Source organism: Chlorocebus sabaeus, chromosome 2 (genome assembly GCF_047675955.1).
Source record: "Chlorocebus sabaeus isolate Y175 chromosome 2, mChlSab1.0.hap1, whole genome shotgun sequence".
Taxonomy (NCBI): Eukaryota; Metazoa; Chordata; class Mammalia; order Primates; family Cercopithecidae; genus Chlorocebus; species Chlorocebus sabaeus.
This window is the reverse complement of record NC_132905.1, coordinates 63,486,829-63,514,465: the sequence shown is the minus strand read 5'-3', so window position 1 is coordinate 63,514,465 and position 27,637 is coordinate 63,486,829. Positions and strand designations below refer to the sequence as shown.

Here is a 27,637-nt window from a genome sequence, read left to right as displayed (position 1 = left end):
TTGAGATGGAATCTCGCTCTGTCACCCAGGCTGGAGTGCAGTGGCATGATCTCAGCTCACTGCAAGCTCCGCCTCCCAGGTTCACACCATTCTCCCACCTCAGTCTCCCAAGTAGCTGGACTACAGGCGCCCGCCACCATGCCCGGCTAATTTTTTTGTATTTTTTTAGTAGAGACGGGGTTTCACCGTGTTAGCCAGGATACTCTTGATCTCCTGACCTCGTGATCCACCCGCCTCGGCCTCCCAAAGTGTTAGGATTACAGGCGTGAGCCACCATGCCTGGCCTAAGATCATATTTTTTTAAAAGACCATCCTTTCCATACTGCACAGCAATTTCCATTTCTCTAGGGGATTTTTCTTTTTGGAAGAAGTTAAAAGTCTCTGCCAATATGGGCAGGGGGCAGGGATAATGATATTTTGCAGAATAGTCAGCAGAGGGCTGGTGAAAGCTGCTGCCTGGCTTCTCTTGAGCCAGTGAGACCTGTCTACAGCAGGTCCTGTCTGAGCCAAAATGTAGCCGCAGAAGCTCTCTGGTCCCCAGGGTCAGATACAAAATGCAGCAGCCTGGTTCTGCTAGAAAACATTTGTAAGAGGAAAGCAGAGGACTTAGTGGAGACGCACTCTCTCCGAAGGGTGAGCAGTCAAGGGTCTGATGCCCATTCTACTCCCACCCCCATTAGAAGCCTGGGGGTGGGCTGATGTTGAGAAGGACCCCTTTGTCACCTGGCATCTTGGTACTTCAACTAGAAATAGCCTGGGCAGTTTCTGTCACCTGGTCCCAGGTAGAGGTGGGACCTGCAGATAAAGGAAAAATCCATGCCTACTCCAAACTTACTTTAAGTAGAAAAAACCATCTTCCTCTGGATGACTGTCAGGGACCACCTCCAGGTGTGTGCCCCACCCACATCCCCACATCTTTACCTCCTCTGTGTATACCTGTCTGATTCCAACTGTCAGCTCCTGCTTCTCTTTGTCTGAGTGTTTTCCCTAGCTACTGGGACTGTTTTACCACCTGTGGGGAAGACTGGAGAAGTGCCAGAAAGCTAGTGCTGCCCTCCCACTCCATCCAGAAGCCCTAACCACTGACTGATGAGAATTGGTGTATAACTACCCCAGCTGCCTCGCTCCTCAGGTGCAAAATTCCTGAGGTATGCATTTTATAGCTTCCCAGAGTTCCCAGCTGGGATTAAGCTTCAGAAAAACCCACAGTAGTAGCGAGCTCAGTAGCATCCTGTATTGGGCTTCCTTCTCTCTGCTGCCTCCCTTCCCTGCTCCCCTGACTGGTGCCTTCTGGGATTGCGGCCCAAATAAACCATCTGGACCCACCTCCTGTCCCAAGGTCTGCTGCTGGGGGAACTGAAACAAAGACAACTTCCATTCCAGGCAAATGATCCCACCCTGACCAATATTCACATAGGAATTGGAGCTAAGGTTAGGATTTTCATCACTGGCCTGAGATATCCGGGCTCTGTAGGGATGAATGCCAAAGAGTCAATCAATTCTACTTGTGTGCAAGGTTTCAGGACTGAGCTAAACTAAGACCTGGTCATTTGACAGCATTTATTGGGTAGTGGGTCTCCACTACAGATTTATGTAAGCTCAAGGCCAAGTTTCTGCCACTTGGCTTAATGTCATCCTCAGACTGAGGATTGCTGGTGCTATTGAGAAAGGAACCTCTGTGACTACGGAATGTGGGAAGTCCAGAAAGGTGTTCCATTTGCAAGGCCCAGAAGATGCCCCTGTTGCTTTGTAGAAGGTGTCACAGACCCAGACATAGGCCCAGGTTTGCTGGTGGGCAGTCTTGTACTGACTCATCGTCAGCAGTTTGACTTGCTGATTTATAGACTACAGGAAGGCCCGGTGTGATATTGACGTGGCTAATAGTTTTCATCTCAAGTAACAACTGTGATCAGTAGCTTTGTTGAAAATGATTCTGTGATCATGGTGGTTTTGTGGCATAGCAGAGACTGTTGGTGTCCTGTCCACATCACCTCGGATTACTGTCCCAGAATTTGCCAACAATATTCCACAACAAAACCTAACTGGTGATTTTTCCTCCATGTAGGTGGGAGGGGCAGGCCAGAAACACTAAAGGGTTAATTTCCTGGAAGCACCTCTCGGCTCACAGATGGAAAAAAAAAAAAATGTTATATTAGTTTGCTTGGGCTACCATAACAAAATACCATGGACTGGGTGGCTTAAACCACAGAATTTTGTTTTCTTACAGTCCTAGAGGCTGTAAGTCACAGGCCAAGGTGCCAGTTGATTTGGTTCCTGGTGAGGGCTCTCTTCCTGGTTTGCAGACAGCTGCCTTCTCTGTGTCCTTACATGATAGAAAGAGAGCACTCTGGTGTCTCTTACTCTTCTTATAAGAGCACCAATTCTATTGGATCAAGACTCTTACTCTGATGACCTCATCCAGTCTTAATCACCTCCTTAAAGGCTCCATCCTCAATACAGTCACGTGGGAGGTTAATGCCTCAACATATGGATTTTAGGGAGGCACAATCCAGGTCACTGCAAACATGGTAATTGTTTAGCTATGTCTGCTGTGGATGAAGGAAAGGGACAGTGTGGACTCAAACGGTGGCTTGAGCAGCATTGTGGGATTGTTAGGGATAGACATCATGTCTCATTTATATCCACCATGGCACCCGACCCATCCTGGGAACCAGAGTGTGACCACTATCCAGTTACCACCTATGTCCAGTGCAGATTAGAACTTTGCAGGGCCTCAGCTGGGAGGGCCCTGGGCAACAGGAGCTGCTCAGAGCCAAATAAAGCAGGGAGTGAGTTTTGGTGCTCTGAGCTGGAGGCCACACAAGCACTGAGAATGGGGCAGGATGACCAGAAAGCAGCATGACCTCTTGCCCTGTGTCCAGGAGAGATGAATCCCAGGTGCTGGCCAAGAACACCAGAGAAAGAAGTGGAGGCTTCTGAAACACAAGAGCAGACCATCTGCCCTGGCAAGTGTGCCTGTCCAGAAGGCTGCATTTGCAGGTCATGGACGCATGGGTTGAGAGGGCCAGGGTGTCCAGAGGCCAGAGTCCAGAAGCATGGCCAGGAAGAGAAAGAGGAAAGCCTGAGGCCTGGGGCTAGACACGGGGCTCACTGGATCATGGGTCAAAAAAGTGGCTTTCAGGGTCAGCCAGCCAGCCAATCATCCAGGGGACATATCTCAGGCGACAACTGGGACTCATCCTAGAGGGGTGGGTGGTGGAGTGAATGGGCATAGGAATCTTGCCTCCTTACCCTCCTTCCACCCAAACTCTGAGGCAGGTGAGCCATAAGGTGCCTAGGCCTGGGGGCCGTGGGGTGGGATGGGTTTGGGGTGTGGCTCAGATAAACAGCCCTGGAAACCACAAGCTGCCCCACCCAGCCCAGGCAGGGCCCTGCAGCCTCTGTGTTGGATTGGATCTAATTTCTGAGCCTCTGTACATCTGGGTCAAATTTGGTTTGGTCTGTCCTGGTTCTCAGCAATGTCTGGAGAACCACCACTTTGGTCCTGACCAGAGAGCTGGGCGACTGAGTCCTCAGTGGCCCTATGATGCTCCCAGGCAGAGCTCAGGCCTGCTAGCCTGCTCCCCATCCCCCAACAGTCCCCAAGAACAGACGTGGGGCAGGGAATACTTGCTTAGTCAAAATCAGGGGCTGTTTAAAAAGCCCAAGGCGCAAGAGGGCTCCCCGGGGATAGGGTTTGGAGCTGCCCCTAGAGTTGCTGAATGGCTGCTGAGAAAAGCAAACTCACACCAAGGAGGCAGGTGAGAGGCCGGGCAGGCGCCACCTGCATCTGGTTTATTGTTGTGTTTTCTCCAAACTTAGCAGAGCAGAATGTGAGGCCACCTGGGGGGCAGCTGGGCCCACTGCATGGGGCCAGCCAGAGTCATTGTGAGTGTGTGGGCCAGAATCCATGAGACATCCAAATACAGGAGGCCTGGTACCCCGTCTTCTGCCTCCTCCATGCCCAAAGCCCCCACAGGGAGGCATGATGCGGCAAGCATGAGAGTGCAGGTCTCAAAGGAAGTGGGGGCAGCTGCGGGGGGAAGCAGCTATTGGAAGCTCCATGGGAGCCTGGGCAGGCCTCCCTAGGCTGCGGGGCGCCGCCCTTTGGCTGCACAGAACTTGGGATGTTGGGCCAGTTGAGATGGGTCAGATGCAAACAGGACCTTTCCAGGTCACTTCTCCCTGAGCTGTCCTTTTTCCCACGGTCCCCATCCCGTGCTCCCCTCACCCGACATCCCTGGTCTGCACAAGATCCATCTCTTTCAGAGGAACCAAGACCCAGACAGTGAGGCCCACAATCCCAGCACCTCCCTGGGATGCTCTCCTGCCAAGAGCGTCTGCACAGTGCTGGGGCTTCTGACCACCCTAAGACAGGGAGGCGAGAGAAGCCTGTGGGGCTCCTAGCGGGAGGCTTGAGCATGGGGTGAAGGCCCCTCCCCATTCCGCTGATGGGCTGAGGTCTGCCCATGGCCCCAGCCCTGCATCTGTCTGTGCCACCATCCAGGGTATGGCTGTGAATCCCAGAGGGACCTCCAGTCCGGGCTCCATGGGAACAACAGCTGCAGACCTGGTGGGGCGAGAGAGGGAGAGAAGAAGGTCGGGGAGGAAGGCTGGCTGCCAAAGGACACGAAGCCACTTCTCTCTACCTGGTCAGCTTGGGTTACTGGGGTGGGCTATGTACCTCAGAAAGCTGTATAGATGGGCCCTGGGGAGGAAGACCTGGACCCCAGCTCCCCATCCCTGTGGGGCTGCTAGTGGGGAGGCCAGACCCAGCCAGAGACCTACCGTAATTAGGAGTATGCCAGGCCCTGAAGCCCCCGGGCTGGAGAGTGGAACTTGTCAGAATCCTCAAAAGACTGGTCTGTAGTAGTCAAGGAGAAAGGAGCCATAAGCCATGTGCCATCCGGGGGAGCCACCTGCCTGTCACTCTCTGGACTGGAGACAGCAGGCAGGCAATATAGCACTTTCTGAAGGCAGTCAGCCATCCCTAGCTCTGGCCCGGGGCAGCACTGCAGATCAGGGATGAGGGGTGCCTCTCAGATGCTCAGGGGATGCAGCCCACGCCCTTGCTCCCTACCTCCCTCAAGAGAGCAACAACCCTAGGCTCCTTCTCCCAGGGTGGCCTCCTCCAGAGGGCCCATCTGCTTCCTCAAGCACATGGACATGTACCAGGGCAGAAAAGGAAAGAGGCCAGCTTCTAGGAGTACTGATTGACATACCCACATCCTGTCTGCCTCCCCAACCTATGAAATTCATCACTCCACCACTCCCCACCCCTGCCTGACTCCCTCCCATGGTTCTCGTTGCTGGCAGGAGAAATCGGTGACCCTCTGTTCTCTCCATCCCTCACATTCTAAGCTCCAGACACACCTAAGAAAAAATATCCAATACTTGGAAATAAGGCAAAAAAAGTGACTGTGTATCCTTTCAAAGTCAACCTAGAACATTATCAAATAAGCCCACCTTAAGAGTCATCTTATTCTGGGGCATGTGACGTCTTTTGACTTCACGCTACTGGCTAGGGCCCAGGCTTTGCTCTTTGGATGGATGTTCACTTGGAGGAGGCTGAGAAATGGTAGATGATTTCTCATTGGTAGAAAAGACAGTCCCCAGAGAAAGGTTACAAGTTTATTGCTCTGTAGAAGCAGTTTGCAGCCAGCAATCTTATTTCAGCCATCCTTGTTTTACTGGCTTCAGTCTCTTACCGTCTACTTTAAGCTGCTTTGTCATCCTGTTATGTCCCTCATTAATGAGTTAAATAAATTGTTGGCATATATTTGTATGTTATGTTTTTATGTATTTATGTATTTATTTATTTTTGAGACAGAGTCTTGCTCTGTTGTCCAGGCTAGCCAGATTGGAGTGCAATGGTGCAATCTCGGCTCACTGCAGCCTTGATCTCCTGGGCTCAAGTGATCCTCCCACCTCATCCTCCCAACTAGCTGGGACTACAGGCATGTGCCACCACACCCAGCTCATTTTTGTATTTTTTTTTAGAGATGAGGTTTCGCCATGTTGCCCAGGCTGGTCTTGAACTCCTGACCTCAAGTGATCTGCCCACCTCGGCCTCCCAAAGTGCTAGGATTACAGGTGTGAGCCACTGTAATCGGCCATGTTAGGTTATTAATGTTTTGAACGTGGGCTCCAAATCTCTGCCTTCCCACCCCCACACCTTCGGCCCGAGGTCTTCTCTATCTAGGGCATTCCTCCTCAACTAAGAACCCCTGCCTCCTTCTTCAAACCCTGCTTGGGCAAGTCCTTCCCTGAAGATGGGCTACCCTCTACCCTCCAGATGGGTCACCTAGCAGCTCCCTTGCCCGCCCACTGTCCCTGGCACAAAAGTCTGTTATTATTTGAGTCACCATCACAGGCCTGCCTGAGCTGTGCAGAGAAGGGTCCCTGGTGGGAAGGGGCCCCATTCTGTGTGCAGGGCAGGCATTAGCACAGTTCTCAGAAGTTTCTGGGCTGCACCTAGTTGCTCTAACTGCCCCCAGAACAGCTGATTCTGCGAGACGCTGCGGACATGTGTTATCCTCAGTTGTTCTCCCAGGCCCTGAGCTTTCCCACCCTCTTTCCAGTGTCTCCGGACTCTCATACAGGCACCCTGGAGCACAGAGGCTCCATAGAGCATTGTCCACAGCCCCCTCCCCTGCCTCAGCCTGGTGGCTGCCCCACCTGCCCCTGCCTTGGATTTGGAGATGGCTCTGGGGCCCAAGCCACTGGCCTTGCTCTTGTGACAGGCATCCCAGCCTGATCAGCCCCCACATCAGGCTGAGGAAACAATGAGGGTGTCTCTTCCTGCATTTCAAGGTCATTCCCCAGAAACTAATCTCAAGATGCTCTTAGAAAAATACATTTTTGTGCTCAAATATATTTGCATCTCCTGTTTCCTAGAAGGTTCACAATGTACCCTGGCACATGAAAGGCTCTGACAAATTCTTCAATAGCCACTTACGTAATTTCAACACTGATTCTTTCCTAAGCTCTGTTGCTCTGACCCATTATTGCTTTGGGGAATACTCAATAGGCCGTGCTCTAACCCAACCTCTTCCAGATCAGTGCCCCACAAACTGCACTGCAGCCTTCTGTGTGGGTGTGAACGGTGCCCTTCTGACTCATATTCATTCAATAATTCGACTATTTATTAAGCACCTGCTGTGTGCCAGATTGAGTCCTAGGAAATCCTGTGGAAGCATCCCTTAGCCGGATAAGAAAACACCTGTAAGCCTCTTACGGAAGACACTGGCCCTGGGCCCCCACTATCCTCATACACAAAGACCTGTTCCGCCCCACCCACATCCTGTTGCCTCCTCCTTTTCCACAGCCAGTCCCTTCCTCTGTCCTCCCAGTGAGTTTCCAATCACCACTTGGATAGGAAAGGTTCCACTGGTTCAAAGGTTCTGCTGCACGTGAGTAAAGTGAGGGAACAGCCATTTCAGGAATGGGATGTGGGAAGATGACTTGGTCTCAAGTCCCAATCTGTAAAATGTGGGGAGGGAAGCTGGGCTAAGCCTCGTCTAAGGTCAGTCCCCTTCCATTGTCAGTGACCCAGTGCCTCACAGTGGTGTGTGCTACCCTCTGGTGGACACAGGGAGGCACAGGTACAGGCGTGCAGCCCACCAGCTCCGAGGGTCTTTGCTCTGGGCTCAGCTGGATGGGGATTGGGGTAATTTCTAGACCTCATCAATTGTGATTTGAGTCTCTTTCCCTTGGCCAAGTGGTCAACTGAGAGCATCCAGAGTGGCGACCATCCCAGGCTGGGAGGCCAGGGGAGTGGGGGCCAGAGGGACCTCCCTGGACCCCAGCAGAGCTCCCTGCTCTCCATCCTCCAAGAAGAGCTGGTCAGTCAGCATGAGGCACTGGTGAGATGTGGATGGAGTGGGCCCCTCTTGCCCAGCTGCTCCACAAGGGCCCCTCCTTCCTGCCACAGTGAGGGAGGGTGGATCACTCACCTGGAAGCCCCTCTCCGTGGGCTCTGGGGCAGGCCTGGGGTGGGGAGCTCGGGGGGCGCAGCACGGGGGCGAAGGCGCTCCTCTGCTTGACGGCGGAGATCATGTTGACAGGCGAGAAGGAGAAGACGCTGGTGGTGGGGGCAGCGGCCGGGTGGGACATGGAGGAGGCAGCTGCCAGCGGGGGGCTAGAGGGCATGACTCCGGGGCGGGGCGGGGAGGGGCAGGCGCAGCAGGAAAGGCGGTGGGAGACACAACAGGGAGACAGCACCAGAGTGAGCAGCTTGGCTGGGGCCCCACGTGGGCTGCTGACCCAGGTACCAGGCTCAGACCTCACTGGGAGCTGTGAGGGTCCTGGGCCAGCCCTGCCTTCTCAAGGGTTCTGTAGACCTTTTCTCGGGGCTGGGGATGACAGGGCCAGACCAGGTAAAGACAAATGCAAAACCAGAACATTCAATAAAACCAAACACTGGGAGGTAACCCCCAAAAATGAGATGAGCAACAGCTGGACTACTTCAGGATTTCTGCTGAAAACCCCAGGGATTCTGAGGAAACATCTATGAGCCTTGGGGTGACAAGGCTAGAGTCATAGTTCAGGAGTCACAGAAGAGCTGGACCAAGCAGTCAGGGATGAAGTTTGGGGGAACACACAAGCTTCTGTTATAAGCCTCTCTGTCCAACATCACAAACAGCACTCCAACTTCCTCCTCAAATATGCTCTCCTTGCCAATGTCCGCTATGTTCCCCTGTCCCTCTCCCACCTCCCCCTGCACCTTGGGGCACTTTGTTTCCTTACAGCTTAATGCAGGTCCTTGTCATCTCCAGCCTGGGCCCGGTGGGGGGTCTCCTGAATCTCCCACTTCCAGCTGGTCAATTTAAAGCAAAGTGCAGGGATCTACATCCTCAGATCTTCCTGTTCTCAAACTCCCCAGCCACCCAGGCTGTGGCTTGCCCTCCTGGGAATGGCAAGGGAGCCTCCCGCACACAGGCTTTGCCTGCCCCTTCTTCCTGCAGCCTCCTCTCCTGGGGGCTCAGGCCCAGGGCATCGCTGGATCCCACCTTTCTACATTCTCATCTGAACCCAATTCCCTGCCTCTCTCCTGTAAAGACCGGTAAGGCCGTGATTTGAGTATTGTCCAGGCAGCAGGTAGTGGGGTTGGTGGGGCTTCCTGGAAGAAAGCAACAGCCTGAGAAGGCTGCCTTTGGCATCAGAGGACCCTCCTACTTCCCTTGATACAATAATGCCTTCAACAGCTGCCCCTCTTCCAAATGTCCTCAGCCTCATCTCCTTTAAGACAATAGTTAATGCCAGCTGGAGAGGCCCCCAGAGCCTGATGAAGGGCTTGAGACCAATGCCAGAAAATGTACTATAGCTCTTAATGCCCAGGGCTCACAGCTGCATTTTGCACCTTGGGTAGGTAGTGTGGGGAGTTTCGAGTCATTCCACGGTTGCTGGTGGCTAAAGTAGAAGAACAAAGAGAGACCCAAGCAAACAGCCCCTGAGTCTCTGGCTGGGACAGTTCTGATGTCATTCCAGGAAGGTTCTGGCAAACTCAATGAGAATGACATCCCTTGGAGTTGGGCTACAAAGCACCTTGAACGTGGGGGGTGGAAGGGTAAGCCTTCATCAAGACAGTATCATGAAATGGGACCAACCCTCCCTCAAGTCCAGTGTGTCTCCAGCTGATGCTGGGTTTAAGCAGCTCTAGAATTCTTGATCTTCTTGCTGAATCGGAAGACCCCAGGTGGGCTGGCTTCTTCACACCGCGGCAGTGTGTTCCTCTACTGTTGACCACAGTGTATGTGCGGGAAAGAACTGATGTTACAGGCCCCACTAGTGTTGGCCCAAGGGGGCGCCCACAGAGAGGTTGTGAGGGTACTGCCCCAGAACTGAAGGGAAGGAGGAGCAGTCAAGCCTGGCCTGAGCAAAGAGCCAAGAGAGGCAGGGGCCTTGGGAGGGACACCAGAGGGCCATGGCCTATGTGGACTCTGGCTTTTGGGGCCTTGGGTCCCAGAAGTTGAGCCCAGGCCAGAGAGGGCCAAGATCAAGCCTTCAGCCAGAAACAGCAGCAGGCAGGACACATGCCCTGCAAGGGAAGCCAGGCTGGTGGACAGAGTGCAGTCTCGGCAATGGCAAATACGGGACATGGAGAGGGGAGGGCACCATGGGCAAAGCCATGACCAGTTCCTTCTGGGACAGCCTTCACCACTTCTCCAGCTCTGCAGAGTCGCCTGGGACTTCAGGGACAACCTCTCTTATGATTGATAGGGAGGCTTCTTGCACATGACAGGAGTGGGGGGATCCCCCAAGCCCTGGGCTTTGCATACAGTGGGTGCTTTATAAATGTCTGCTGAATAGCTAAGCTAAAAAGACCTGTGAACTTGCTGATCTGGAACTTGATGTTGGAAGAGTCTTGAGGGCAGTGTAAAATGATAAGGCATCAAAGCCGTTTGGAATGTCACTCACTCATGACACGCAGACATTACCCGTCCACCCAGCTCTGAGCTCCCCACTCTAAGAAGCCAGATGGGACGTGGTCAGCGCCCACAGTTAGGGCTGGGTCTCCGAAATCAAACACTGGACCTTAGGCACAGTGGCACATTCTGATCCGAGATCAACCTTTAGCAGGGGGTGGAATTGACCCTATTTGACTTCGAGGAAACAAGTTGAAATAACTTGCTGAATGCCCGGCAGCTCCTGATTTGGACACTGAAACTCAAATTTTGTCTGATCACACAGAATTCGCTCGCTCTGCCGGACGACATCGCAGGGACCACATCCTCCCCACGTCCACCCGGCCTCTGGAGTCCCGGGGGCTGGGGGCGGCTGGCACCTGGCTTCCCTCGAGCCCTGAGTTTCCTTAAGCTTCCGGCAGGCGGCGCCAGCCTCCTCCCCAAGTCCCAGCGCGAGATGGGAAGGGGGCGGTGTCCCAGGTTTCAGATGGGCGCCCGCCTCCCATTAAAGCCCACTTCATGGGGACTGGAGGCCTAGAAGCGATGTGCATAACGGATCCGCAAAGAAGGCTAAAGTACTCTGGCCCCAGGACCCCGGGATGTGCAGCCTAGGGGTGGGGTTGAGGTCCCGCGGTAGGGGAGGTCCTAGGCGGGGACGGTGGGCCTGGCCCCGAGGGCTGAGCCAGGGTCGACTCTCACGGCGCCCACGCCTCAACCCCTCCGGGATGGGCGGGGGCGGGGCTGAGCCCCGTTCCGCTCCCCGGCCCCAGACCTTCCCTTGCCGGCGGGGGACACTCACTGGCGAAGGGCGAGGTGGCGGTGGAGCCATTGAGGAAGCTGGGGGACCCAGGCACGCCGAGGCCGGCCACTCCTGGCGCTCCGTAGCCGCCCAGGCCAGCTCCGAGGCCGCTGCCGTAGCCGCTCTGCTGCGAGCCGGGGCTGGGCGCGAACCCGCGGGGAGACGCGCTGCTGCAGCTGCGCGCGTAGCCTGCGAGAAAGAGCGCGGCCGTCAGGGGGCGGCGCCGGCCGGAGAAGGGGCGGTGGCGGGGCCTGAGGACCGCGGGGAGGCGCGGCGCACGCACCCGGCTCAGGCCCCGGGGTGGCGTCCCCGACGGCGATGGCCAGCGGGCTGCTGAAGGCATTGATGCCCACGACGGCGGGGTGCGGGTGGCTTGGGGCCAGGGGTCCGAGCGGCCCGGGTGCGCGGGGGGTGCTGTACAGAGCCTCGGCCACGTCCGCCGCGCGCTTCAGGAGGAGCTCCTGCGAAGACAAGAGGGGGGTACGGCCGAGACAACCGCGGGCGCCGCGTGCTGGCGAGCCCCGGGCCCGGCGGCGCTAGGAGGGCGAAGGCGCCATACCTGGTTACTGCCGGGCACTCCGTACAGGGCCTCTGCCAAGTCGGCCGCCCGCTTCAGCAGCACTTCCTGGGGACAGGGGGAGAGACAGCGGGACGGAGGGGCAGCCCCTGGGGGCGACGAAGGGGCCCTCGGGAGCCCCTCCTCACTCCCTTGCCCGCAGGACACCCTCAGCCCCGCCCCACCCCTCTGAGTACCTTGGGCAGCCTCTCGGGGTCTCCGGGGTGTCTGGGAATGACTTTCTGTAGCCTCTGGAATCCGTAGTCAATGGTGGGCTCGTTCAGAGCTGGGGAGGGGGTCGTCGTTTGGAGGACGTCTCCCCCGCAGCCCCCCACTCCCAGGGTGAGACGCAGGGCGCCAAAAGCAGGCCAGCGCCCAGTCCAGGAGCCTCGCTGCAGCCCCCTCCACCAGGCCCAGCCCAAGTCCCCCGGAAAACTCCAGGCAAACCCGGCAGCGAGGTTCAGGGAAGTTTCAGTTCCTTCGTTTGTTCATTCAACAAATATTTACTGGGCCAGGCTCTGTCCTCTGCCCTAGGCGCTTGGCATGAACACACCGGCACCCATTTGTGATTAGAAAAAAGGGAAACTGGCCGGGCGCGGTGGCTCAAGCCTGTAATCCCAGCACTTTGGGAGGCCGAGACGGGCGGATCACGAGGTCAGGAGATCGAGACCATCCTGACTAACACGGTGAAACCCCGTCTCTACTAAAAAATACAAAAAACTAGCCGGGCGAGGTGGCGGGCGCCTGTAGTCCCAGCTACTCGGGAGGCTGAGGCAGGAGAATGGCGTAAATCCAGGAGGCGGAGTTTGCAGTGAGCTGAGATCCGGCCACTGCAGTCCAGCCTGGGAGACAGAGCGAGACTCCGTCTCAAAAAAAAAAAAAAAAAAAAAAAGGGAAACTGTATACATATATGAGTTATAGTCCTAAGGACAGGACTCGATGGAGAGTTTTCTCTTTCAATCTGGTCAAATCAGGAGTTTATTATAAAAAAAAGAAAAAACTTAACAATCTCCATTTATCACGGCTCAAGTGGACTCTCTGCAGCATCTGAGGGCTAGAGGTTTGCATGCACCCCAGGGAAGCAACTGGAGAAGTGGGTGGCTTGGGCTGGGGCGGATGGAGTGGAGAAGATCCGGCCAGCGGCCAGATTCTACATTGCATCTCCACGTGTGTTGTGTTCACTGCTTACCCTGGCGTTGTGCAAGGGGTGTGTGTGTATGTGCGTCTGACCCAGTTCCCCACGCCCTTCTCCTTCTCCTTCCCCTTTTCCTGTTCCCTGCACCCTCCTTTTCGGATAGCCTGGCCCCGACCTAATCCACCAGTCTCAAAGCCCTACCTTCACCTGTAATTCTGACTTAGTGAATTTCCTTTAGTTTCCCGGCAAAGAGAAAGCACTCACTTCTGGGGCTCGGTCCTTGTCATTCCTTCTCCTGCAACTACCCTTCCTCCCCCAGGTCAACCTCCCCACTAAGCCCTCGGGTTTCGGCTCAGTCGGGCTCAGCAGACACTCCCTATCAGAGGTTTTCCTTGATTGTCAGCCCCTTGACCGTGTGACCCCACCCACCCCACGCGGTTCTCTGTTCAGCCTTTCCGGGTTAGACTGGAGCTCCCTGAGGGTAAGTAGGGTCACTACCGAGTGTCTCTCAAAGGGCTCGGTGAGCATCGGTGTGGGGGGCGGCGCGATGGTGGGGACTGCAGTGGGCTGGAGAGGAGAAGTGGGTAGCTTAGCTGGGGCGGGGTGGGAAGATGGAAATGGGGAAGACTCGGCCAGCGGCCAAATAAAGCCAGGCTGGGGGGTTTTACACTGCCTCTCCACGTGTGTTCACTTCTCGCCCTGGCGTCGTGCAAGGGGTGTGTATGTACGCATGTGTGTGTGCGTGTACATGCAGAGTGAGGCCTGGGGCAGCGTGGGGGAACCAAGAGACCCAGAAAAGATTCAAAAGATTCGGGGAGCAGTGATCCCATTGGCATCTTTGAAATAAACATCCCTTTGGAGAGGCTCTAAACCCTGGAGGGTCTGCGGGTGGGAGACACAGTGTTCAGGAGGTAAGATGGCCAAGGGAGAAAGAATGTTGGTTGTGGGGGGGACTTTGCCCCGGGGAAGGGACTAAGGAGCCAGAAGCCAGGGAGGGAAACACACAGAGCCACGGAAAGACGGTCCTGCGAGTGGAGAGATCACAGGCATAGATGGGTGACGGTGGCCCGACATCGCCTGGGGGTGCGGCCACAGCGTAGATCTTGGCTAACTCCTAACTCCAAGAACGGAGATCAGTGCGCGGGGTGGGGCTCCCTCCGTGCACCTTAGACCTCCCCTCCCCCGCCCGACTCCTTACCTGTGTAGACAAAGCGGCCGGGTGCTCCCTTGCAAAACTGCTTGGACTTGTAGGAGAGGGTCACCTCCACCACCCCGGCGATGTGCCGCGGGGGCGTCTGCACCCGGATGGCGTGGGGCGTGATGAGCTGCGAGGGGAGAGGGGAGGCCTGCAGGTCCCGCACCGGCGAGGGGAGGGCCCAGTCCCCAGGCCCAGGGGGAGACTGGCGGGGTTGGCCCACCTCGCTCCACACGAGCACGTTTCCGAACACGACCTGCAACCCGTCGAAGAAGTTGTCGCCGATGACAATGACGGTGGCGCCGCCCGTGGTCCAGCCCTCCCCGGGGCTGATGGCCTTGATGCAGGGGGTGGCAGCTGGGAGGCAGGAGAGGACCCAGGTCAGGGGACCGCGCTGAGGTAGGGCCTGGGGACTGGCTGGGCCCGAGGCTGCCGGGGCTGGGCCGGGGTCCTGACCTTCGGAGGGGTCCAGGCGGCGCGCCCTGCGGCCATGCTTGGAGTTGTTGTGCACAAACATGTTGTCAGACACGGCCAGCACGTGTCCGTCCACGCTCACCGTCGTGGACACCACCACCTGCGGGGAGAGCCGAGGCCAGCCTGGCTGGGGCCCTCGGGGGCTCCCGGGAGGGGAATGTGGTGGGGAACCAGCACCTTGAGGCTGGTGGCTGGATGCTGGAATTTAGGGTCACTGGTGGGAGGAGGAGGGCTTCAGTCCTGCAGTGTCTGAGCTGGTGGAAGGGGGCCAGCTGGATTAGGTGACACCCCCAGATGAACTGACTCCCCAGGCGCTACAAAAATAAAGACCCCTGAAAAAACTGGCTCCTTGGGCAAAGAATGGCTACTGTTTTTGCATACACAGAATGCTGGGCTGTATCCACAGGCTTCCAAGGCAGGAATGGGGTCTTAGGCAAGTGGAGGGAGCAGCATCAGCCGGAGAACCCATCAGCAGGAGCCCCTGCCCTATTCTGGGGAGGAAACTGGGGCTGCCTTCTTCCCCCGCCCTGCACTGGGAGGGGTGTGCAGGCTGGGGATGTGCTAAGGGCAGCTGCTCTCCGCTTCACGCTATGCAAATTGCCTGGGTCGTTAATCATGTAAAAATGTCACAATTAGCATCTTCTTAAGTGGGACTCTAATGAAGCCTCCCTTGGCAGCCAGCATAAGTTGAGAAGGAGCTGCCCCACCCCCAGCAGGCACCAGGCTGGGGAGGCACAGGGCTGGGCAGAGGTCTGCCTTGGAGGCCTTTCCCAGGGTGGCAGGGTCACAGCCTTCCCTTCTCCCTCCCCTCCCCTCCATCAGGAAAGGGTGGGGTCGCAAGGGGAAACCCTTTCTCCAGACCCACCTGGAAGCGGCGCATGTCTCGGGGATTACCCGCATTCTTCAGGCAGTTCTGGTTGCATTTGAGGAAAAACTTGAGGAAGAACCTGAAACAGTGTGGTCGGTGGGCTCAAGGGTCTGGGGGTTCTGGAAACAGGTGAAGATCCAACTGCTGCTTGCCATCCCTCCTCTCCGCAGGATGACTCCCCTCTTCCTGCTCCCACTTAGGCACACATCCCATATTCCCATTATGGTCTGCATATACCAGGGTGCCCGATACACACCAACCAGACCCATCGCAATGACAACTTCACTGCACAACCACACACACAGTGTACCGATCACACAGTGCTTATTTATGCTACAAAGTTTGTATTTAGCACTCCCACACAGCATATATTCATCATAAAGAGTAAGCCCGTTATATACACCACATATACCTATTACTCATTATACCCAACACACTGTATACCCATCATACATACAACATATGCTCCGTATGTGATGTGTATGCACACTTACCCAATGTAACCTTATCACACACAGTGTATATGTCACAGTATATGCTCATCATCCATATAGTACCTCTGTCACACAACACATCCCTCCCCGGAGTATACCCATCACCACACAATGTACACTCCTCAGACACAGCACATTCTTTGTAGGCACTGTTTATGCCTTATATACTAATACTCACAAAATACAGTCATCACACACACTCAGGGTATAACCTTCACACAAGCATAAGCGACATGTACTCCACATATAGCCTGCACTCATCACGCACACGGCATACTAATCAGACACAGAGCCCGTACCCGTCATGCACGGTGTATACCCGCCCTATGCAATATATGCACAGAGAAATAGGAAATACCCAGAACACATACATTAATACACATTTTATGCTATAAATGATTACTCAAAATATAGTTATTGCAAATACTGTAAAGCCATACCATATAGCAGATGCCCCCAGCAAATTCACCTCCCACATGGCAGATCCTCCTCCTACACATTTTATATCCATTATACATGTAGGAAAACTTAATCACACAGAGCACATACCCACCATATACACATGGTGTATCTGTCAGACATGTGGTCCAGAGACACCGTGAATGTCTTCTTTTTTACATAGAGTTATTGGGAAAAAAACACATATGCACTGATGAGGCTGCTTTTTGGACAAACACATGAGCACTTGGTCCTCCTCTCCTTCCTGGCAGTTGGCTGGGAGGGTGGGGCCTTGGTCCTGTTACCCACCAGTAAGGTAGCCATGGACAATATTCTGGCTGTTGTACTCTTTTTTTTAATCCTGGTTTTTTTTTTTTGTTTATTTTTGTTTTTTGTTTTTTGTTTTTGAGGTGGAGTCTCACTGTGTTGCCCAGGCTCACCATCTCTCACTACAACCTCCACCTCCCAGGTTCAAGCAATTCTCTTGCCTCAGCCCTCAGCTTCCTGAGTAGCTTGGATTACAGGTGCCTGCCACCACGCCTGGCTAATTTTTGTAGTTTTTAGTAGAGATGGTGTTTTGCCATGTTGGCCAGGCTGGTCTCGAATTCCTGACCTCAGGTGATTCGCCCGCCTCGGCCTCCCAGAGTGTTGGGATAACAGGCGTGAGCCACTGCGCCCGGCCCTGTTGTACTCTTAGTAAACTTGGAATATGATCAGTATCTGCCTTATGCCTTACAGCACTCTGTGAGCATCTGGGACGATGCCCTTTACAAACCATAGAGCGTGGGGCTAACGTCTGCAGTAGGTCCTGACATGTGGCACAGCCTCCTAGGCCACTGTATGAGTTTCTCCAGTCAGCCAGCTTTCTCATTTTACCTCCACCCAATTGGGAGATATTTTTACCATACTATTTACTAGAGCAAATACAAGAATCCCAGACCTGGGGTGAAACTTTAACCACTGTATAGTTACTCCTGTACTACTTATGTACCCCAAATTTGAATGTTCATTTAATTCACCAGAGTTGCCTCCAAAGTCTGCAAACATTAAATTCCTGTTCAGAGGAAGATTTGTTACAGGCCCTGAAAGCCTAGTCCCCAAAAAGGAGGTCCCCAAGTCCTGGGAGGAGTAAGGACCAGTCCTGGAACTGAGATGTCCCCAGCAGGCAGCCCCTCCTTGGGAGATGGTGGCAGTCACCTTCCTGGAGATACCTGTCCCTGGGGTCCTGCCTCTGTCTACATTCTCAGCACTTTTCATGTTCCCTCACAGTAGGCACCCCTATATTTCCCAAATGGTGCATCCCTACAGTGCAGACAATCCATTTGCCCCTACAGGATACCCTGCAGTGCACACAGCTATTATGCCTCCAAACAGTAGTCCCCAATGTGTAGTCGCCATATATACCCCTATGGGTCACCCCGAGGTGCAGACACCTCCAGTGCTCCTGAGAGGTACACCTGCACAGTGGATGCACTCCATTTCTCTCTTATTAGTTACTATAGTAATCACTCCCTACACCCCTTATGACACCCCATGGTGTAAACACACTACACCCACATGTGCACCATGTTCCTCATCCATGCCCCACATTCACATGTGACAGCATACAGACTCTCTACTCACACACACAGTGCAGACCAGTTCATTTAAATTAAGTACTCGTGTGCTCGGTCCTTTGGCAGGTGCTAGAAAAAACACCAGGATGGGTCATGGTCTGTGTCCTAAAGGGACTGAAGGCTCACCTTTGGATACCACTGAAGATGCGACAAGCATAGGACTGCACTAGAAGATGACACATGTGCCCACTGCACCCCACACCACTCAAAACTGCAGAATCAAGAGGAAGGGTCCTTGGGAAGGGGCCAAGATAGGGGCTCTGGCCAGGCCTGGACTCTCTGTGTGACCTGGGGTAGGTAAATCCTTCCACACCCATGAAGGGAGAGTAGCGATTGAAGGCTACCATGACACCTTCTAGTCCTGCCTCTGGGACATCCTTTACTTCCACCCTCCCCAAGGCTGTGGTTTCCTGCTCCCTCACTGGCCCTTCCCCAAGCCTTTGCTCATCAGGTTTTCCCACTCCCACTATCCCTTTCCAGTACAGGTTTCATTTGTCCTTTGGGTCCACACCAATTCTCACACCCTGCCAGCCACCATTTTCTGGCCACTCTAGGTTTCAAGGACCACCCCTCCCTGAGATCCCTAGGGCCCTGCCAACACCTCTGACTGTGGGGACACTTCAGTATTTGAGCCTGGCTAGCATTACCTGCAGAGTGTGGGTGAGTAAAAGCAGCTGCACAAGGCCATGGCCTGCGGTGGGAGCTGAGGGTCAGTCCTCTTCTCCCTTCCCTCTGGGCCTGTCCTCAGAGCTAGCACATAGTCGAAGCCATCCATGGTGCGGCTGAAACCTCACTCCCTTCCAGCTGGTAGTCCACGAGGCTGCTCCCAGTCAAAGCCTGCACCACCCCCCAAGACCAGCAGTGTCAGTGTCACCTGAGACCTTGCTACAAATGTAGAATCTCAGCCCCCACCTCAGACCTGCTGAGTCAGAATCACATATCTGCGTTCATACACCCTCCAGGTGATGCTGGTGCATGCTGAAGTTTGAGAACCACTGCACTGGAGCTGCGCTACCCATTACTATAGCCGCCAGCCCCATGTGGCATGAACCCTTGCAGTGTGGCTAGTCCGAACTTGAGATGTGCTGTAAGTATAAAATACCCATTAGATTTCCAAGACTTAGAAAAAAAAGAATATAAAATAATTCATCAGTAATCTTTTATGTTGATTTCATGTGGAAATGCTCATCTTTTAGATATATTGGGTTAAATAAAATGTATTGTGATAATTAGTTGTATTACTTTCCTGTGGCTACTGGAAAATTTAACATTACATATGTGACTTGAGGCCCTGCTCGGTGGCTCATGCCTATAATCCCAGCATTTTGGGAGGCCGAGGTGGGCTTGAGGCCAGGAGTTTGAAACTAGCTTGGCCAATACTGCGAAACTCCATCTCTACTAAAAATATCGAAATTAGCTAGGAGAGGTGGTGCATGCCTGTAGTCCCAGCTACTCGGGAGGCTGAGGCATAAGAATTGCTTGAACGGGGGAGGTGGAGGTTGCAATGAGCCAAGATTGCACCACTACACTCCAGCCTGGGTGACAGAGTGAGACCCTGTCTCAAAAAAAAAAAAAAAAGAAAAGAAAAGAAAAAATAAAATAAAATAAAAGCATATTTACATATGTGACTTGCATTATATTAATATTGGACAATGCTTCTCTGGAGTGTATGTCTCTAGGAGAAAGTGACTCACATTTACTATTGATTGATTGGAGCACAGACTGTAAAGTTAAGTGCTAATTTGTAGAAAACTGATAAGATACAAATGATATTTGTCAGTGGGAGCTAAAAACTTTGATGACCTGGAGGTAGAGCATGGAAAGACAGATAATAGAGACTGGGAAGGGTGAGTTGGGGGGCGGGGAGTGAAGAGAAGTGGGTTATAGGGTACAAACAAACAGCAAGATAGAAGGAATAAACTTGATGTTTGATAGCAGAGTAGGGTGACTATACTTAGCCAAAATGTATTGTACCTGCACGATGGACACCCTAAATATCCGGATTGGATCACCACACATTGTATACTTTCACTTGTACCCTGCGAATTTATACTCCCCCAAATTTATATGACTTGGAAACAAATGATATTTGTCAGGAGAAGTAAATACTTTCTGTTTGGTGGAGAAATAAGCCCTAAAGCTGATAAAATTGTCCTACGGACATTAACTTTGTATCTAATTTGGCAATCTTATTCCAGTATTTTTCACACAATCCCTTGCCTCTCCTTCCCTCCCTTCCAGTCCTTTCCATATACGCACGCACACTCACACACTCACACATATTTCAGTCAGTTTCTCTTCGTCTTCTTTGAATCAGCTTTGTCATCCCATTGGTTTCCTCATCAATAAGTTATAGAAAACTTCGACACATGCTCAGTAGCAATTTGTATGAGACTCATGCTTTTGACATTTTGAAGACTGTGCTTTGGCAAAGGTGACCGGCACCCGAAGGCTCCTGCCTTCCAAGGCTGGACCTGGAATTAGAGGACTTCCGCTGGGGTCTAGAACCAGGAGCAGTGTCCCTCCTCTCCCCTGGACCAGTGACTGCCAATCCTCCGGGTGCAGCTGCCTGGTCCTCTCTTTGCCCACCAGGGGGAGACAGACACACCACGGAGGCTGGAAGGGCAAACATGAAGACAACCCAGCGGACTTCTCCCTTGGCTGACGCCAAGGGGGTGACGCTTTATTCCACCTGAGCAGTCAGGGAAGGATGAGAATGGAGTCAGGGAAGAAGAAGGAGGGGCAGCAGGTCCTCCAAGCCATGTCTGCACAACGGCCCGATGCGGGGGCTGGGGACTGGGAGAGGGTGAGAGGCCCCGTGGGCAGGGGAGCTGCAGGGAGACATATACACATGTGGAGCACACGTGGACGTGGAAGCTGCACGGAGGTGCTTCCCTTGAAAGAAAAGAGCCTGGGCAGGGGCTGGGTAAGTGAGGACAAGGTTCCGGGCCTGGGACACCCTGCAGGGACTTGAGGCAGGAAGGGATGTGAACTTTGTTGAGGGGCTTGAAGCCCTGCTTGTCACCATGGAACCACCCCCCACCTCTAAAGCTTGGATGAGCCTGAGGGTGTTCTCTGAGCAGCCCTCCCCACTCCTGGCCCTATGGGGCTGAAAGAGAGTCTAGGAAAGCCCCTTTTTCCTGACTAGGATGGGAGCAGGGGGCAGGGAGTGGGGGGGAGCAAAGTGAGCCCAAGTCCACAGCCCTCTCTGACCTGAGAATCCCCATGGAGGGTAAGCACTGCAGGACCAGTGTCCAGTGCCATCCCCCCGTGGCCATGAGGCTGAGGGCATGGCTTCCTAATCCAGACCCCACAGAAAGGGGAGTAAAGGAAAGGCCAAGTCCCAGAAGTTTCCATTAGGATTAGTGGAAGAAAACACCATAAATACAAGCATGACTTACACATAAAATCCATTAGGGAGGTAACTATGCAAACAAACAAATAAGACAAAACAAAACAAACAAACAAAAAACCAGGGAACCAGGTCTAACCCATCAGGCACTTAGCAGCTTAGCAAGTGCCCAGAATGCTGCTGAGTTTGTCACTTTGGCATCATCTTGCTGAATCCCCCAGGTGATGTCGATGCCCAGGTGGTGTCAGTCTGCAACCATTCCCACTTCACAGATGAGAAAACCAAGGCTAAGCTACAAAGACATAGTAAATGCCGAAGTCAGGATATGAACACGGGTCTTTATGAACCACTGATGCTGACAAGAGTCCTAGAAGTCCTTGTAAGTGGGGCTCTCAGAGGCTGACTCAGGCTGGTACTTCAAAAGCGGCTCTGAGAGGCAGGCTGTGTGGGGACCAGGATAGCTACGTTGTGGGGATTTCCTCGAGGTTACAAATTCAACAGGGTTGCAAAGGACAAACTCGGGTCCTCTTGCTCCTAGTTTTGGGATTTTGGCTATTGTGACTGCTGCTGTCAGTCGAGAAGATCTTCAGTATTAAAAAAACAATGGAACCAAGAGTTAAAAATTGTTCTAGCTCATTGGGGCTATAGGGGTTTCGTTATTCCATTCTGCCTATATTCCACATTCTCAATAAAAGCTTTAATGAAAGGCCAGAAGAAGAGCTGTGAACAGTGGTCATCCAACTAATGAAGCACCTAAAGGGTAGTAGTTATGCATCACGACTCTGATGCCTGTGACTTAAAGGAAAGCTCAGAGTAGTTCACCCGCACACCCACCTTACTACATCCTGAACTTAGTTTAGCCTTCGTAATGATGTCTATAAATGCTTTTTATTCCTCCCCGTAAAAACAGCTCAAGATGAAATGAAAATAAAATTCTTGTCCATGGAATATTTCCTACCAAAGAAGCAAATTCTGGGTTGAGTATGGCTGAAGTGCAAACATTTAACTTATACACTACTTCTCAGGGGTGACACCATTGCATAAAGTAAACTTCCCAAGCACAGTGCTTTATTCAAAAGAGACACTCAGTTGAGAGGGCAAGTATGAAGGCAATTGATGTGAGTCCACTGTTAAACTCTAGGTTCTCGCGGGGGGCGGGGGTGGAAGGCAGAGTGGGATGGAGCTGCCTTTTTCTTTTTCTTTTTCTTTTCTTTTTTTTTTTTTTTTTTTTTTTGAGACAGGGTCTCACTCTGTCGCCCAGACTGGAGTACAGTGGTGTGATCTTGGCTCACTGCAGCCTTGACCTCTCAGGCTTAAGTGATCCTCTCACCTCAGCCTCCTGAGCAGCTGGGACTACAGGTCACACTAACATGCTCAGCTAATTTTATTTATTTTTTGTAGAGACGGAGGTCTCAGTATGTTGCCCAGGCTGGTCTCAAACTCCTGGGCTCAGGTGATCCTTCTGACTCAGCCTCTCAAAATGCTGCGATTACAGGCATGAGCCACTGTGCCTGGCTGGGAGCTGTTTTTGGAAGACAACGTCCAGGTACTCTACAGTGAATTGATGCCTGCCTGATTCCCTCATGCCCCAGCTGCAGTGTAGATGGTCAAATGACTCACGGCTGCCCTGAGTTAATCTGAGAATTACCCTCAGCCAAGAGCATATACTACCCACCAGTAGCCCACAGCCAATGACAGATTGACATTACAAGGAGGACCAACTCTCTGGCCATTCACACTCCAGACCTCCGCATGGGATAGGCTGACGCTAGACTCCAGCTGAGACCACCTCCTCATTAAGCTCCCTCTGCGCTCATTCCTTTTCTCCTGAGAGCCCTCCTTCGATAAACCTCTTCCACAAGAATCCCCATCTCAGGCTCTGCTTCCAGGAATCCCATCCTAAGAAACCTTAGGTCACAGAGCTAAGGCTTTTCACCAGCTTTTTCCTCCCTGCATCCCCATGAGACACTTAGGGCTGAAATTATGTTCTCACTTCCAAAGAGAAAGCTGTCAGTAAGTCAAAGAGCTGGAAGGAGAGCCCAAGTGCATTTTCCACTATAGGACTGTCAGGGGCAAGGAAGAGCATGTCTAGATTACAGTGCTCCCTAAGGGAACTTTTCCCAGAATGATATGCACTAGCCACACATGGCTACTTGAAATATGGCTAGTGCGACTGAGGAACTGAATTTTATTTCACTTTCATTAACATTTAAATTAAATTAAATGTTTAATTAATTTAATTAATCTATTTTTTTGAAACGGTGTCTCGCTCTGTTGCCCAGGCTGGAGTGCCGTGGCCCAATCTCAGCTCACTGCAACCTCCGCCTCCTGGGTTAAAGCGATTCTCCTGCCTCAGCCTCCTGAGTAGCTGGGACTAAAGGTGACTGCCACCATGCCCAGCTAATTTTTGTTATTTGGTGGAGACAGGGTTCCACCATATTGGTCAGGCTGGTCACAAACTCCTGACCTCAGGTGATCCACCCGCCTTGGCCTCCCAAAGTGGTGGCATTACAGGCGTGGGCCACTGTGCCCGGCCATTTTAATCAGCATAAATCTAAATAGTCACATGTGGCTCCAGACTACCATATTGGACAGTGCAGATCTAGAAAGAAGGTGTGCAGTGAATGGAAATACAAGCTGGGGCAGGGTGTTCCGAACAACAGTGTGTCCTGTGAAGGCCTTGGGAAAGACAGCAGATTGAGTGAAGGGTAGATTAAATTGGATATGTGTTTCCAAGCCCAAAGTTGGCACTGCAGCCTGAGATGGGGAAATAAGGGGAGAGGGATCCTCTGCTAATTTTTATCCTAAAAGATTTGTCTTGGACTCCCATGATCCTCAGAAGAAACTGAAGCAGTTTCTGGCTTTCCAGCATTTTCATTGTCTGCCTCTCTCTACCCTCAGCTCAGGGACAGAGGAGGACACAGATGGCTGGGCCATTCATCCCCTCATTCATTCCATACACCCACTTAAAAAGATTTATTAAATACCTTCTATGTGTCAGGCACTGGGACATTGTACAAAATCTTAAGGAAATTACAATCCAACAGGAAAGAGAAACTCAGGAAGACCGAGTGGTGGGCATGGCAGGAGGATGTGCCAAGTGTAATCTGCAGTAGCCACTTATTTTGCCTAGGGGAGGTGGAAGGCTTCCTAGAGCTCCTATTTGGTCTTGGGTGTTGGGTCTTGGAGGATCTCACCAAGAAGTAGGAGGCAGGGCACTCCATGCAAAGGGACTAACAGCTCTGCCATGGGGCAGACGGCTCACTCGTCCTGTGGTGCCTAACAAGACTGAGGAGGGCAGCGTGGCTTGGGGCCTAGGGTTGGGACCAAATCATGCGGGACTTGGACCCTGTGGGTGATGGGGAGGCTGCAGGGGATGTCTCCCTTCAGGCAGAGACAGGAACCAAAGGGCCTAGGCTAGAGAAGGGAAGGGGAATGAGGAGCTTACTGCAATAGTTCAGGCCCATGTGGGGTTGACCCAGGCTGCTTCCTGGTCTTAGCCTGTGGTAGCAGCCAAGACAGACTGTCCCCAAGGCCATAGCCACCTGCCAGGCCTGGACCTGGCCTCGCCACCATGATCCCCACCCGGGTAGAGGTGGCTGCAGTGCAGATGGGCTGGGGGACTATAAATAGCCAGGGCGCATACATTAGCATGCCAATGCACCCGCACCCCATCCTCTATGCTAATGGCCCACCATGCGCCTGAACACCTTCTGTTCCCCTGCATGCATTTGCATGCACAATTAGCATAATCTTGTATAATTAATGAACAGCGTCAATTTTAGCTCCTAAGTAATTTGATTAACATGTTGATAGGGCACTTACTAGGCTCTCCAAACCTCAGGGCTGGGCATGGGGAGAGGAGAAGGGGAGGGGGGTGGAGAGACTGCTAAGGGGCCCCCAGCTGCCCACCAAGAGTGGCAGTGACTCCACTTCCCCCAAACCAGGCCTGAGGGGAGGGGAGGAAGGGTGGAGTGGTTGCTAATGGGAGGCCTCTGGGCATGCCACATGCAGCGGCAGGGAGGGGCTGGAGCATGGTCACCGTGGTGTGTGCCTGTGTGGACACAGATGTACACACACACCCACACAAGTCCCCTCAAGCCTGGGGAGTCTTCTGCGAATGCAGGATATCAGAGTCCATGGGAGGAACAGAAGAGAAGGAGAGATAGAGAAAAAGGAGGGAGGAGGGGGGATGGGGCATGGACAGCAGCAGAAGCTACAGAGCTGGAAGGGGTGCTTGTGAGTCACACAGAGATTTAAAGGAGAAGCTGGGAGTCTGAAGGAAAGAAGTTGTGGGTTCCTCTGGCCTTGGGCAGAGGTGGTGGTGGAGGTGAGCCCTGGGCTCCAAGACTAGATACCTTGGCACCTCTTATCTATGAATCAGGTGAGAGGTGGGTAGGGGGTGTTAGCAAGGCCTGGCATCTTCTACAATTCACCAAGCACCCAGGGCAGAGAGAACAGACAGAAGGCCAAGTGAGAGTGTCCCCTTCCTATTCAGAGAAAGACCTATCCCAGCCTGGGATGTCTACCCCTGACCGTGGGCTCTGACACTGGAGGCAGGACATTCCTCCTTGCTCCTTGGCTCTCACCCTGAATTTTCTTTCTTTTCTTTTCTTTTTTTTGAGATGTAGTCTCACTCTGTTGCCTAGGCTGGAGTGCAGTGGTGCAGTCTTGGCTCACTGCAACTTCTGCCTCCTGGGTTCAAGTCATTTTTCTGCCTCAGCCTGCCGAGTAGCTGGGACTATAGGTGCCCGCCACCACGCCCGGCTTTTTTTTTTTTTTTTTTTTTTCACATTTTTAGTAGAGGTGGGTTTTCACCATGTTAGCCAGGCTGGTCTCAAACTCCTGACTTCAAGTGATCCGCCCACCTTGGCCTCCCAAAGTGCTGGGATTACAGGCGTGAGCCACTGCGCCCGGCCTGAACTTTCTTGCTGCCATCTAGGCTCAGCTGTACTTACTCTAAGATGATTGGTAAGGGTGGGGGGCAGGAGGGTAAGAAATGACTTTGAGGCGGTCACTGTGCTGGGCACTGCATGAATACATCCTACTAACTCCACAGCGTCCTCTCCTTCCCAGAATCACAGGAGGCTCATCAGTCAGCTCCATTTTACACATTAGGGAACTGAAGCTGAGGGAGGTGAGAACTTGCTCCAAGTTACATAGCCAGACATCCCAGGTTGGCTTGAGTCCCCAACCCTCAATAACTCTCCACTTTGTGGAGAAAGCTTATTATTCAAGTTGCAGGCGGTTCACTCACTAGCTGCCTCCAATCCACCTATTATGGTTCCTAGGCTGCCTCGTGCCTGCAGTTCCCCTCTTCCCCCAATTTTCTTTTCTTTTCTTTTCTTTTTCTTTCCTTTTTTTTTTTTTTTTTTTGAGATGGAGTTTCGCTCCTGTTGCCCAGGCTGGAGTGCAGTGCGTGATCTCGGCTCACTGCAACCTCCGCCTCCCGGGTCCACACCATTCTCCTGTCTCAGCTTCTAGGGTAGCTGGGACTATAGATGCCCACCATCATGCCCGGCTATTTTTTTGTATTTTTAGTAGAAATGGGGTTTCACCGTGTTAGCCAGGATGGGCTCGATCTCCTGACCTCATGATCTGCCCACTTTGGCCTCCCAAAGTGCTGGGATTACAGGCGTAAGCCACTGCGCCCGGCCCTCTTTCCCCAATTTTCTATGGAGGCACTGTCCAAATCTCTACTCCTGTCTCAGCATGGGGGCCAGTCTGGCCCTAAGTTTGGCTTTGGCTGCCCAGAGGTCTCCTCATAAGTCCTTCCTCTTCATTAGGGGTCCTTTGGAGACCTTTGTCCTTATGATTGGCATCTCAGCCTATATGATCCTCAGAGCACATGAGTGAATCTCGCTTGAACCCCCTCTGCTTCTTCCTCCCTGAAATGCTCTCAGCTCTGAAAAGAGTGGTGGGGGCTGGGGAGAGTGAGGAAGGAAGTGCAGTGAATTCAGGTGGCAAGAGGGAAGACCTCAGTCTCACCTCAGCACTGACCCAGCAGGGAGGTTCTGGAACCTCAAGGGGGATTGCCAGAATGGATCTGGACAGAAGTCTGTGCTTGCAGCATGAGTGTGGGAGATCCTGCTGGAAAGGGTGGAAGGAGATGGATGACACTGGGCTAGTTTTGTGGCTATAGAGGAAAACAGGGAATGTTGCATTAACCAGTGGATTAGGAAGGGGGCTGATTCTTTTGAAGTTCCCACAGCTCCTTCTCATCTAATTCTACTTGTAATTTGCCTGATCTAGGGTCTAAATTTTCCCCCAATAGAGTAGACCACAGCTTACCTTTGCCAGTGGC

At 52.9% G+C, this 27,637-nt stretch overlaps 1 protein-coding gene across 3 annotated transcripts in view; it reads right to left on the bottom strand.

Annotated features, from left to right (window-relative positions):
• Window positions 1-3,762: 3,762 nt before the first annotated feature.
• The window catches only part of EBF4 (EBF family member 4), a 64,678-nt gene continuing 40,803 nt past the window's right edge, over window positions 3,763-27,637 (bottom strand). Inside the window, exons 8-18 of one of the 3 annotated variants that reach the window (XR_005239227.2) lie at window positions 15,431-15,512; window positions 14,548-14,665; window positions 14,315-14,448; window positions 14,095-14,221; window positions 11,959-12,047; window positions 11,765-11,830; window positions 11,489-11,666; window positions 11,206-11,394; window positions 7,956-8,140; window positions 4,789-4,864; window positions 3,763-4,570 (exon numbers count right to left, since the gene is read on the bottom strand). Coding sequence is in view for 1 of the 3 variants with exons in the window: in XM_007962154.3 (XP_007960345.2) it covers window positions 4,794-4,864; window positions 7,956-8,153; window positions 11,206-11,394; window positions 11,489-11,666; window positions 11,765-11,830; window positions 11,959-12,047; window positions 14,095-14,221; window positions 14,315-14,448; window positions 14,548-14,665; window positions 15,431-15,512 (1,252 nt within the window). In the remaining 2 variants the exon portion in view is untranslated. Of the gene's footprint in view, window positions 4,571-4,788; window positions 4,865-7,955; window positions 8,154-11,205; window positions 11,395-11,488; window positions 11,667-11,764; window positions 11,831-11,958; window positions 12,048-14,094; window positions 14,222-14,314; window positions 14,449-14,547; window positions 14,666-15,430; window positions 15,513-27,637 lie in introns of all 3 variants that reach the window. The other 2 variants (XR_005239226.2, XM_007962154.3) reach the window with 2 other exon arrangements.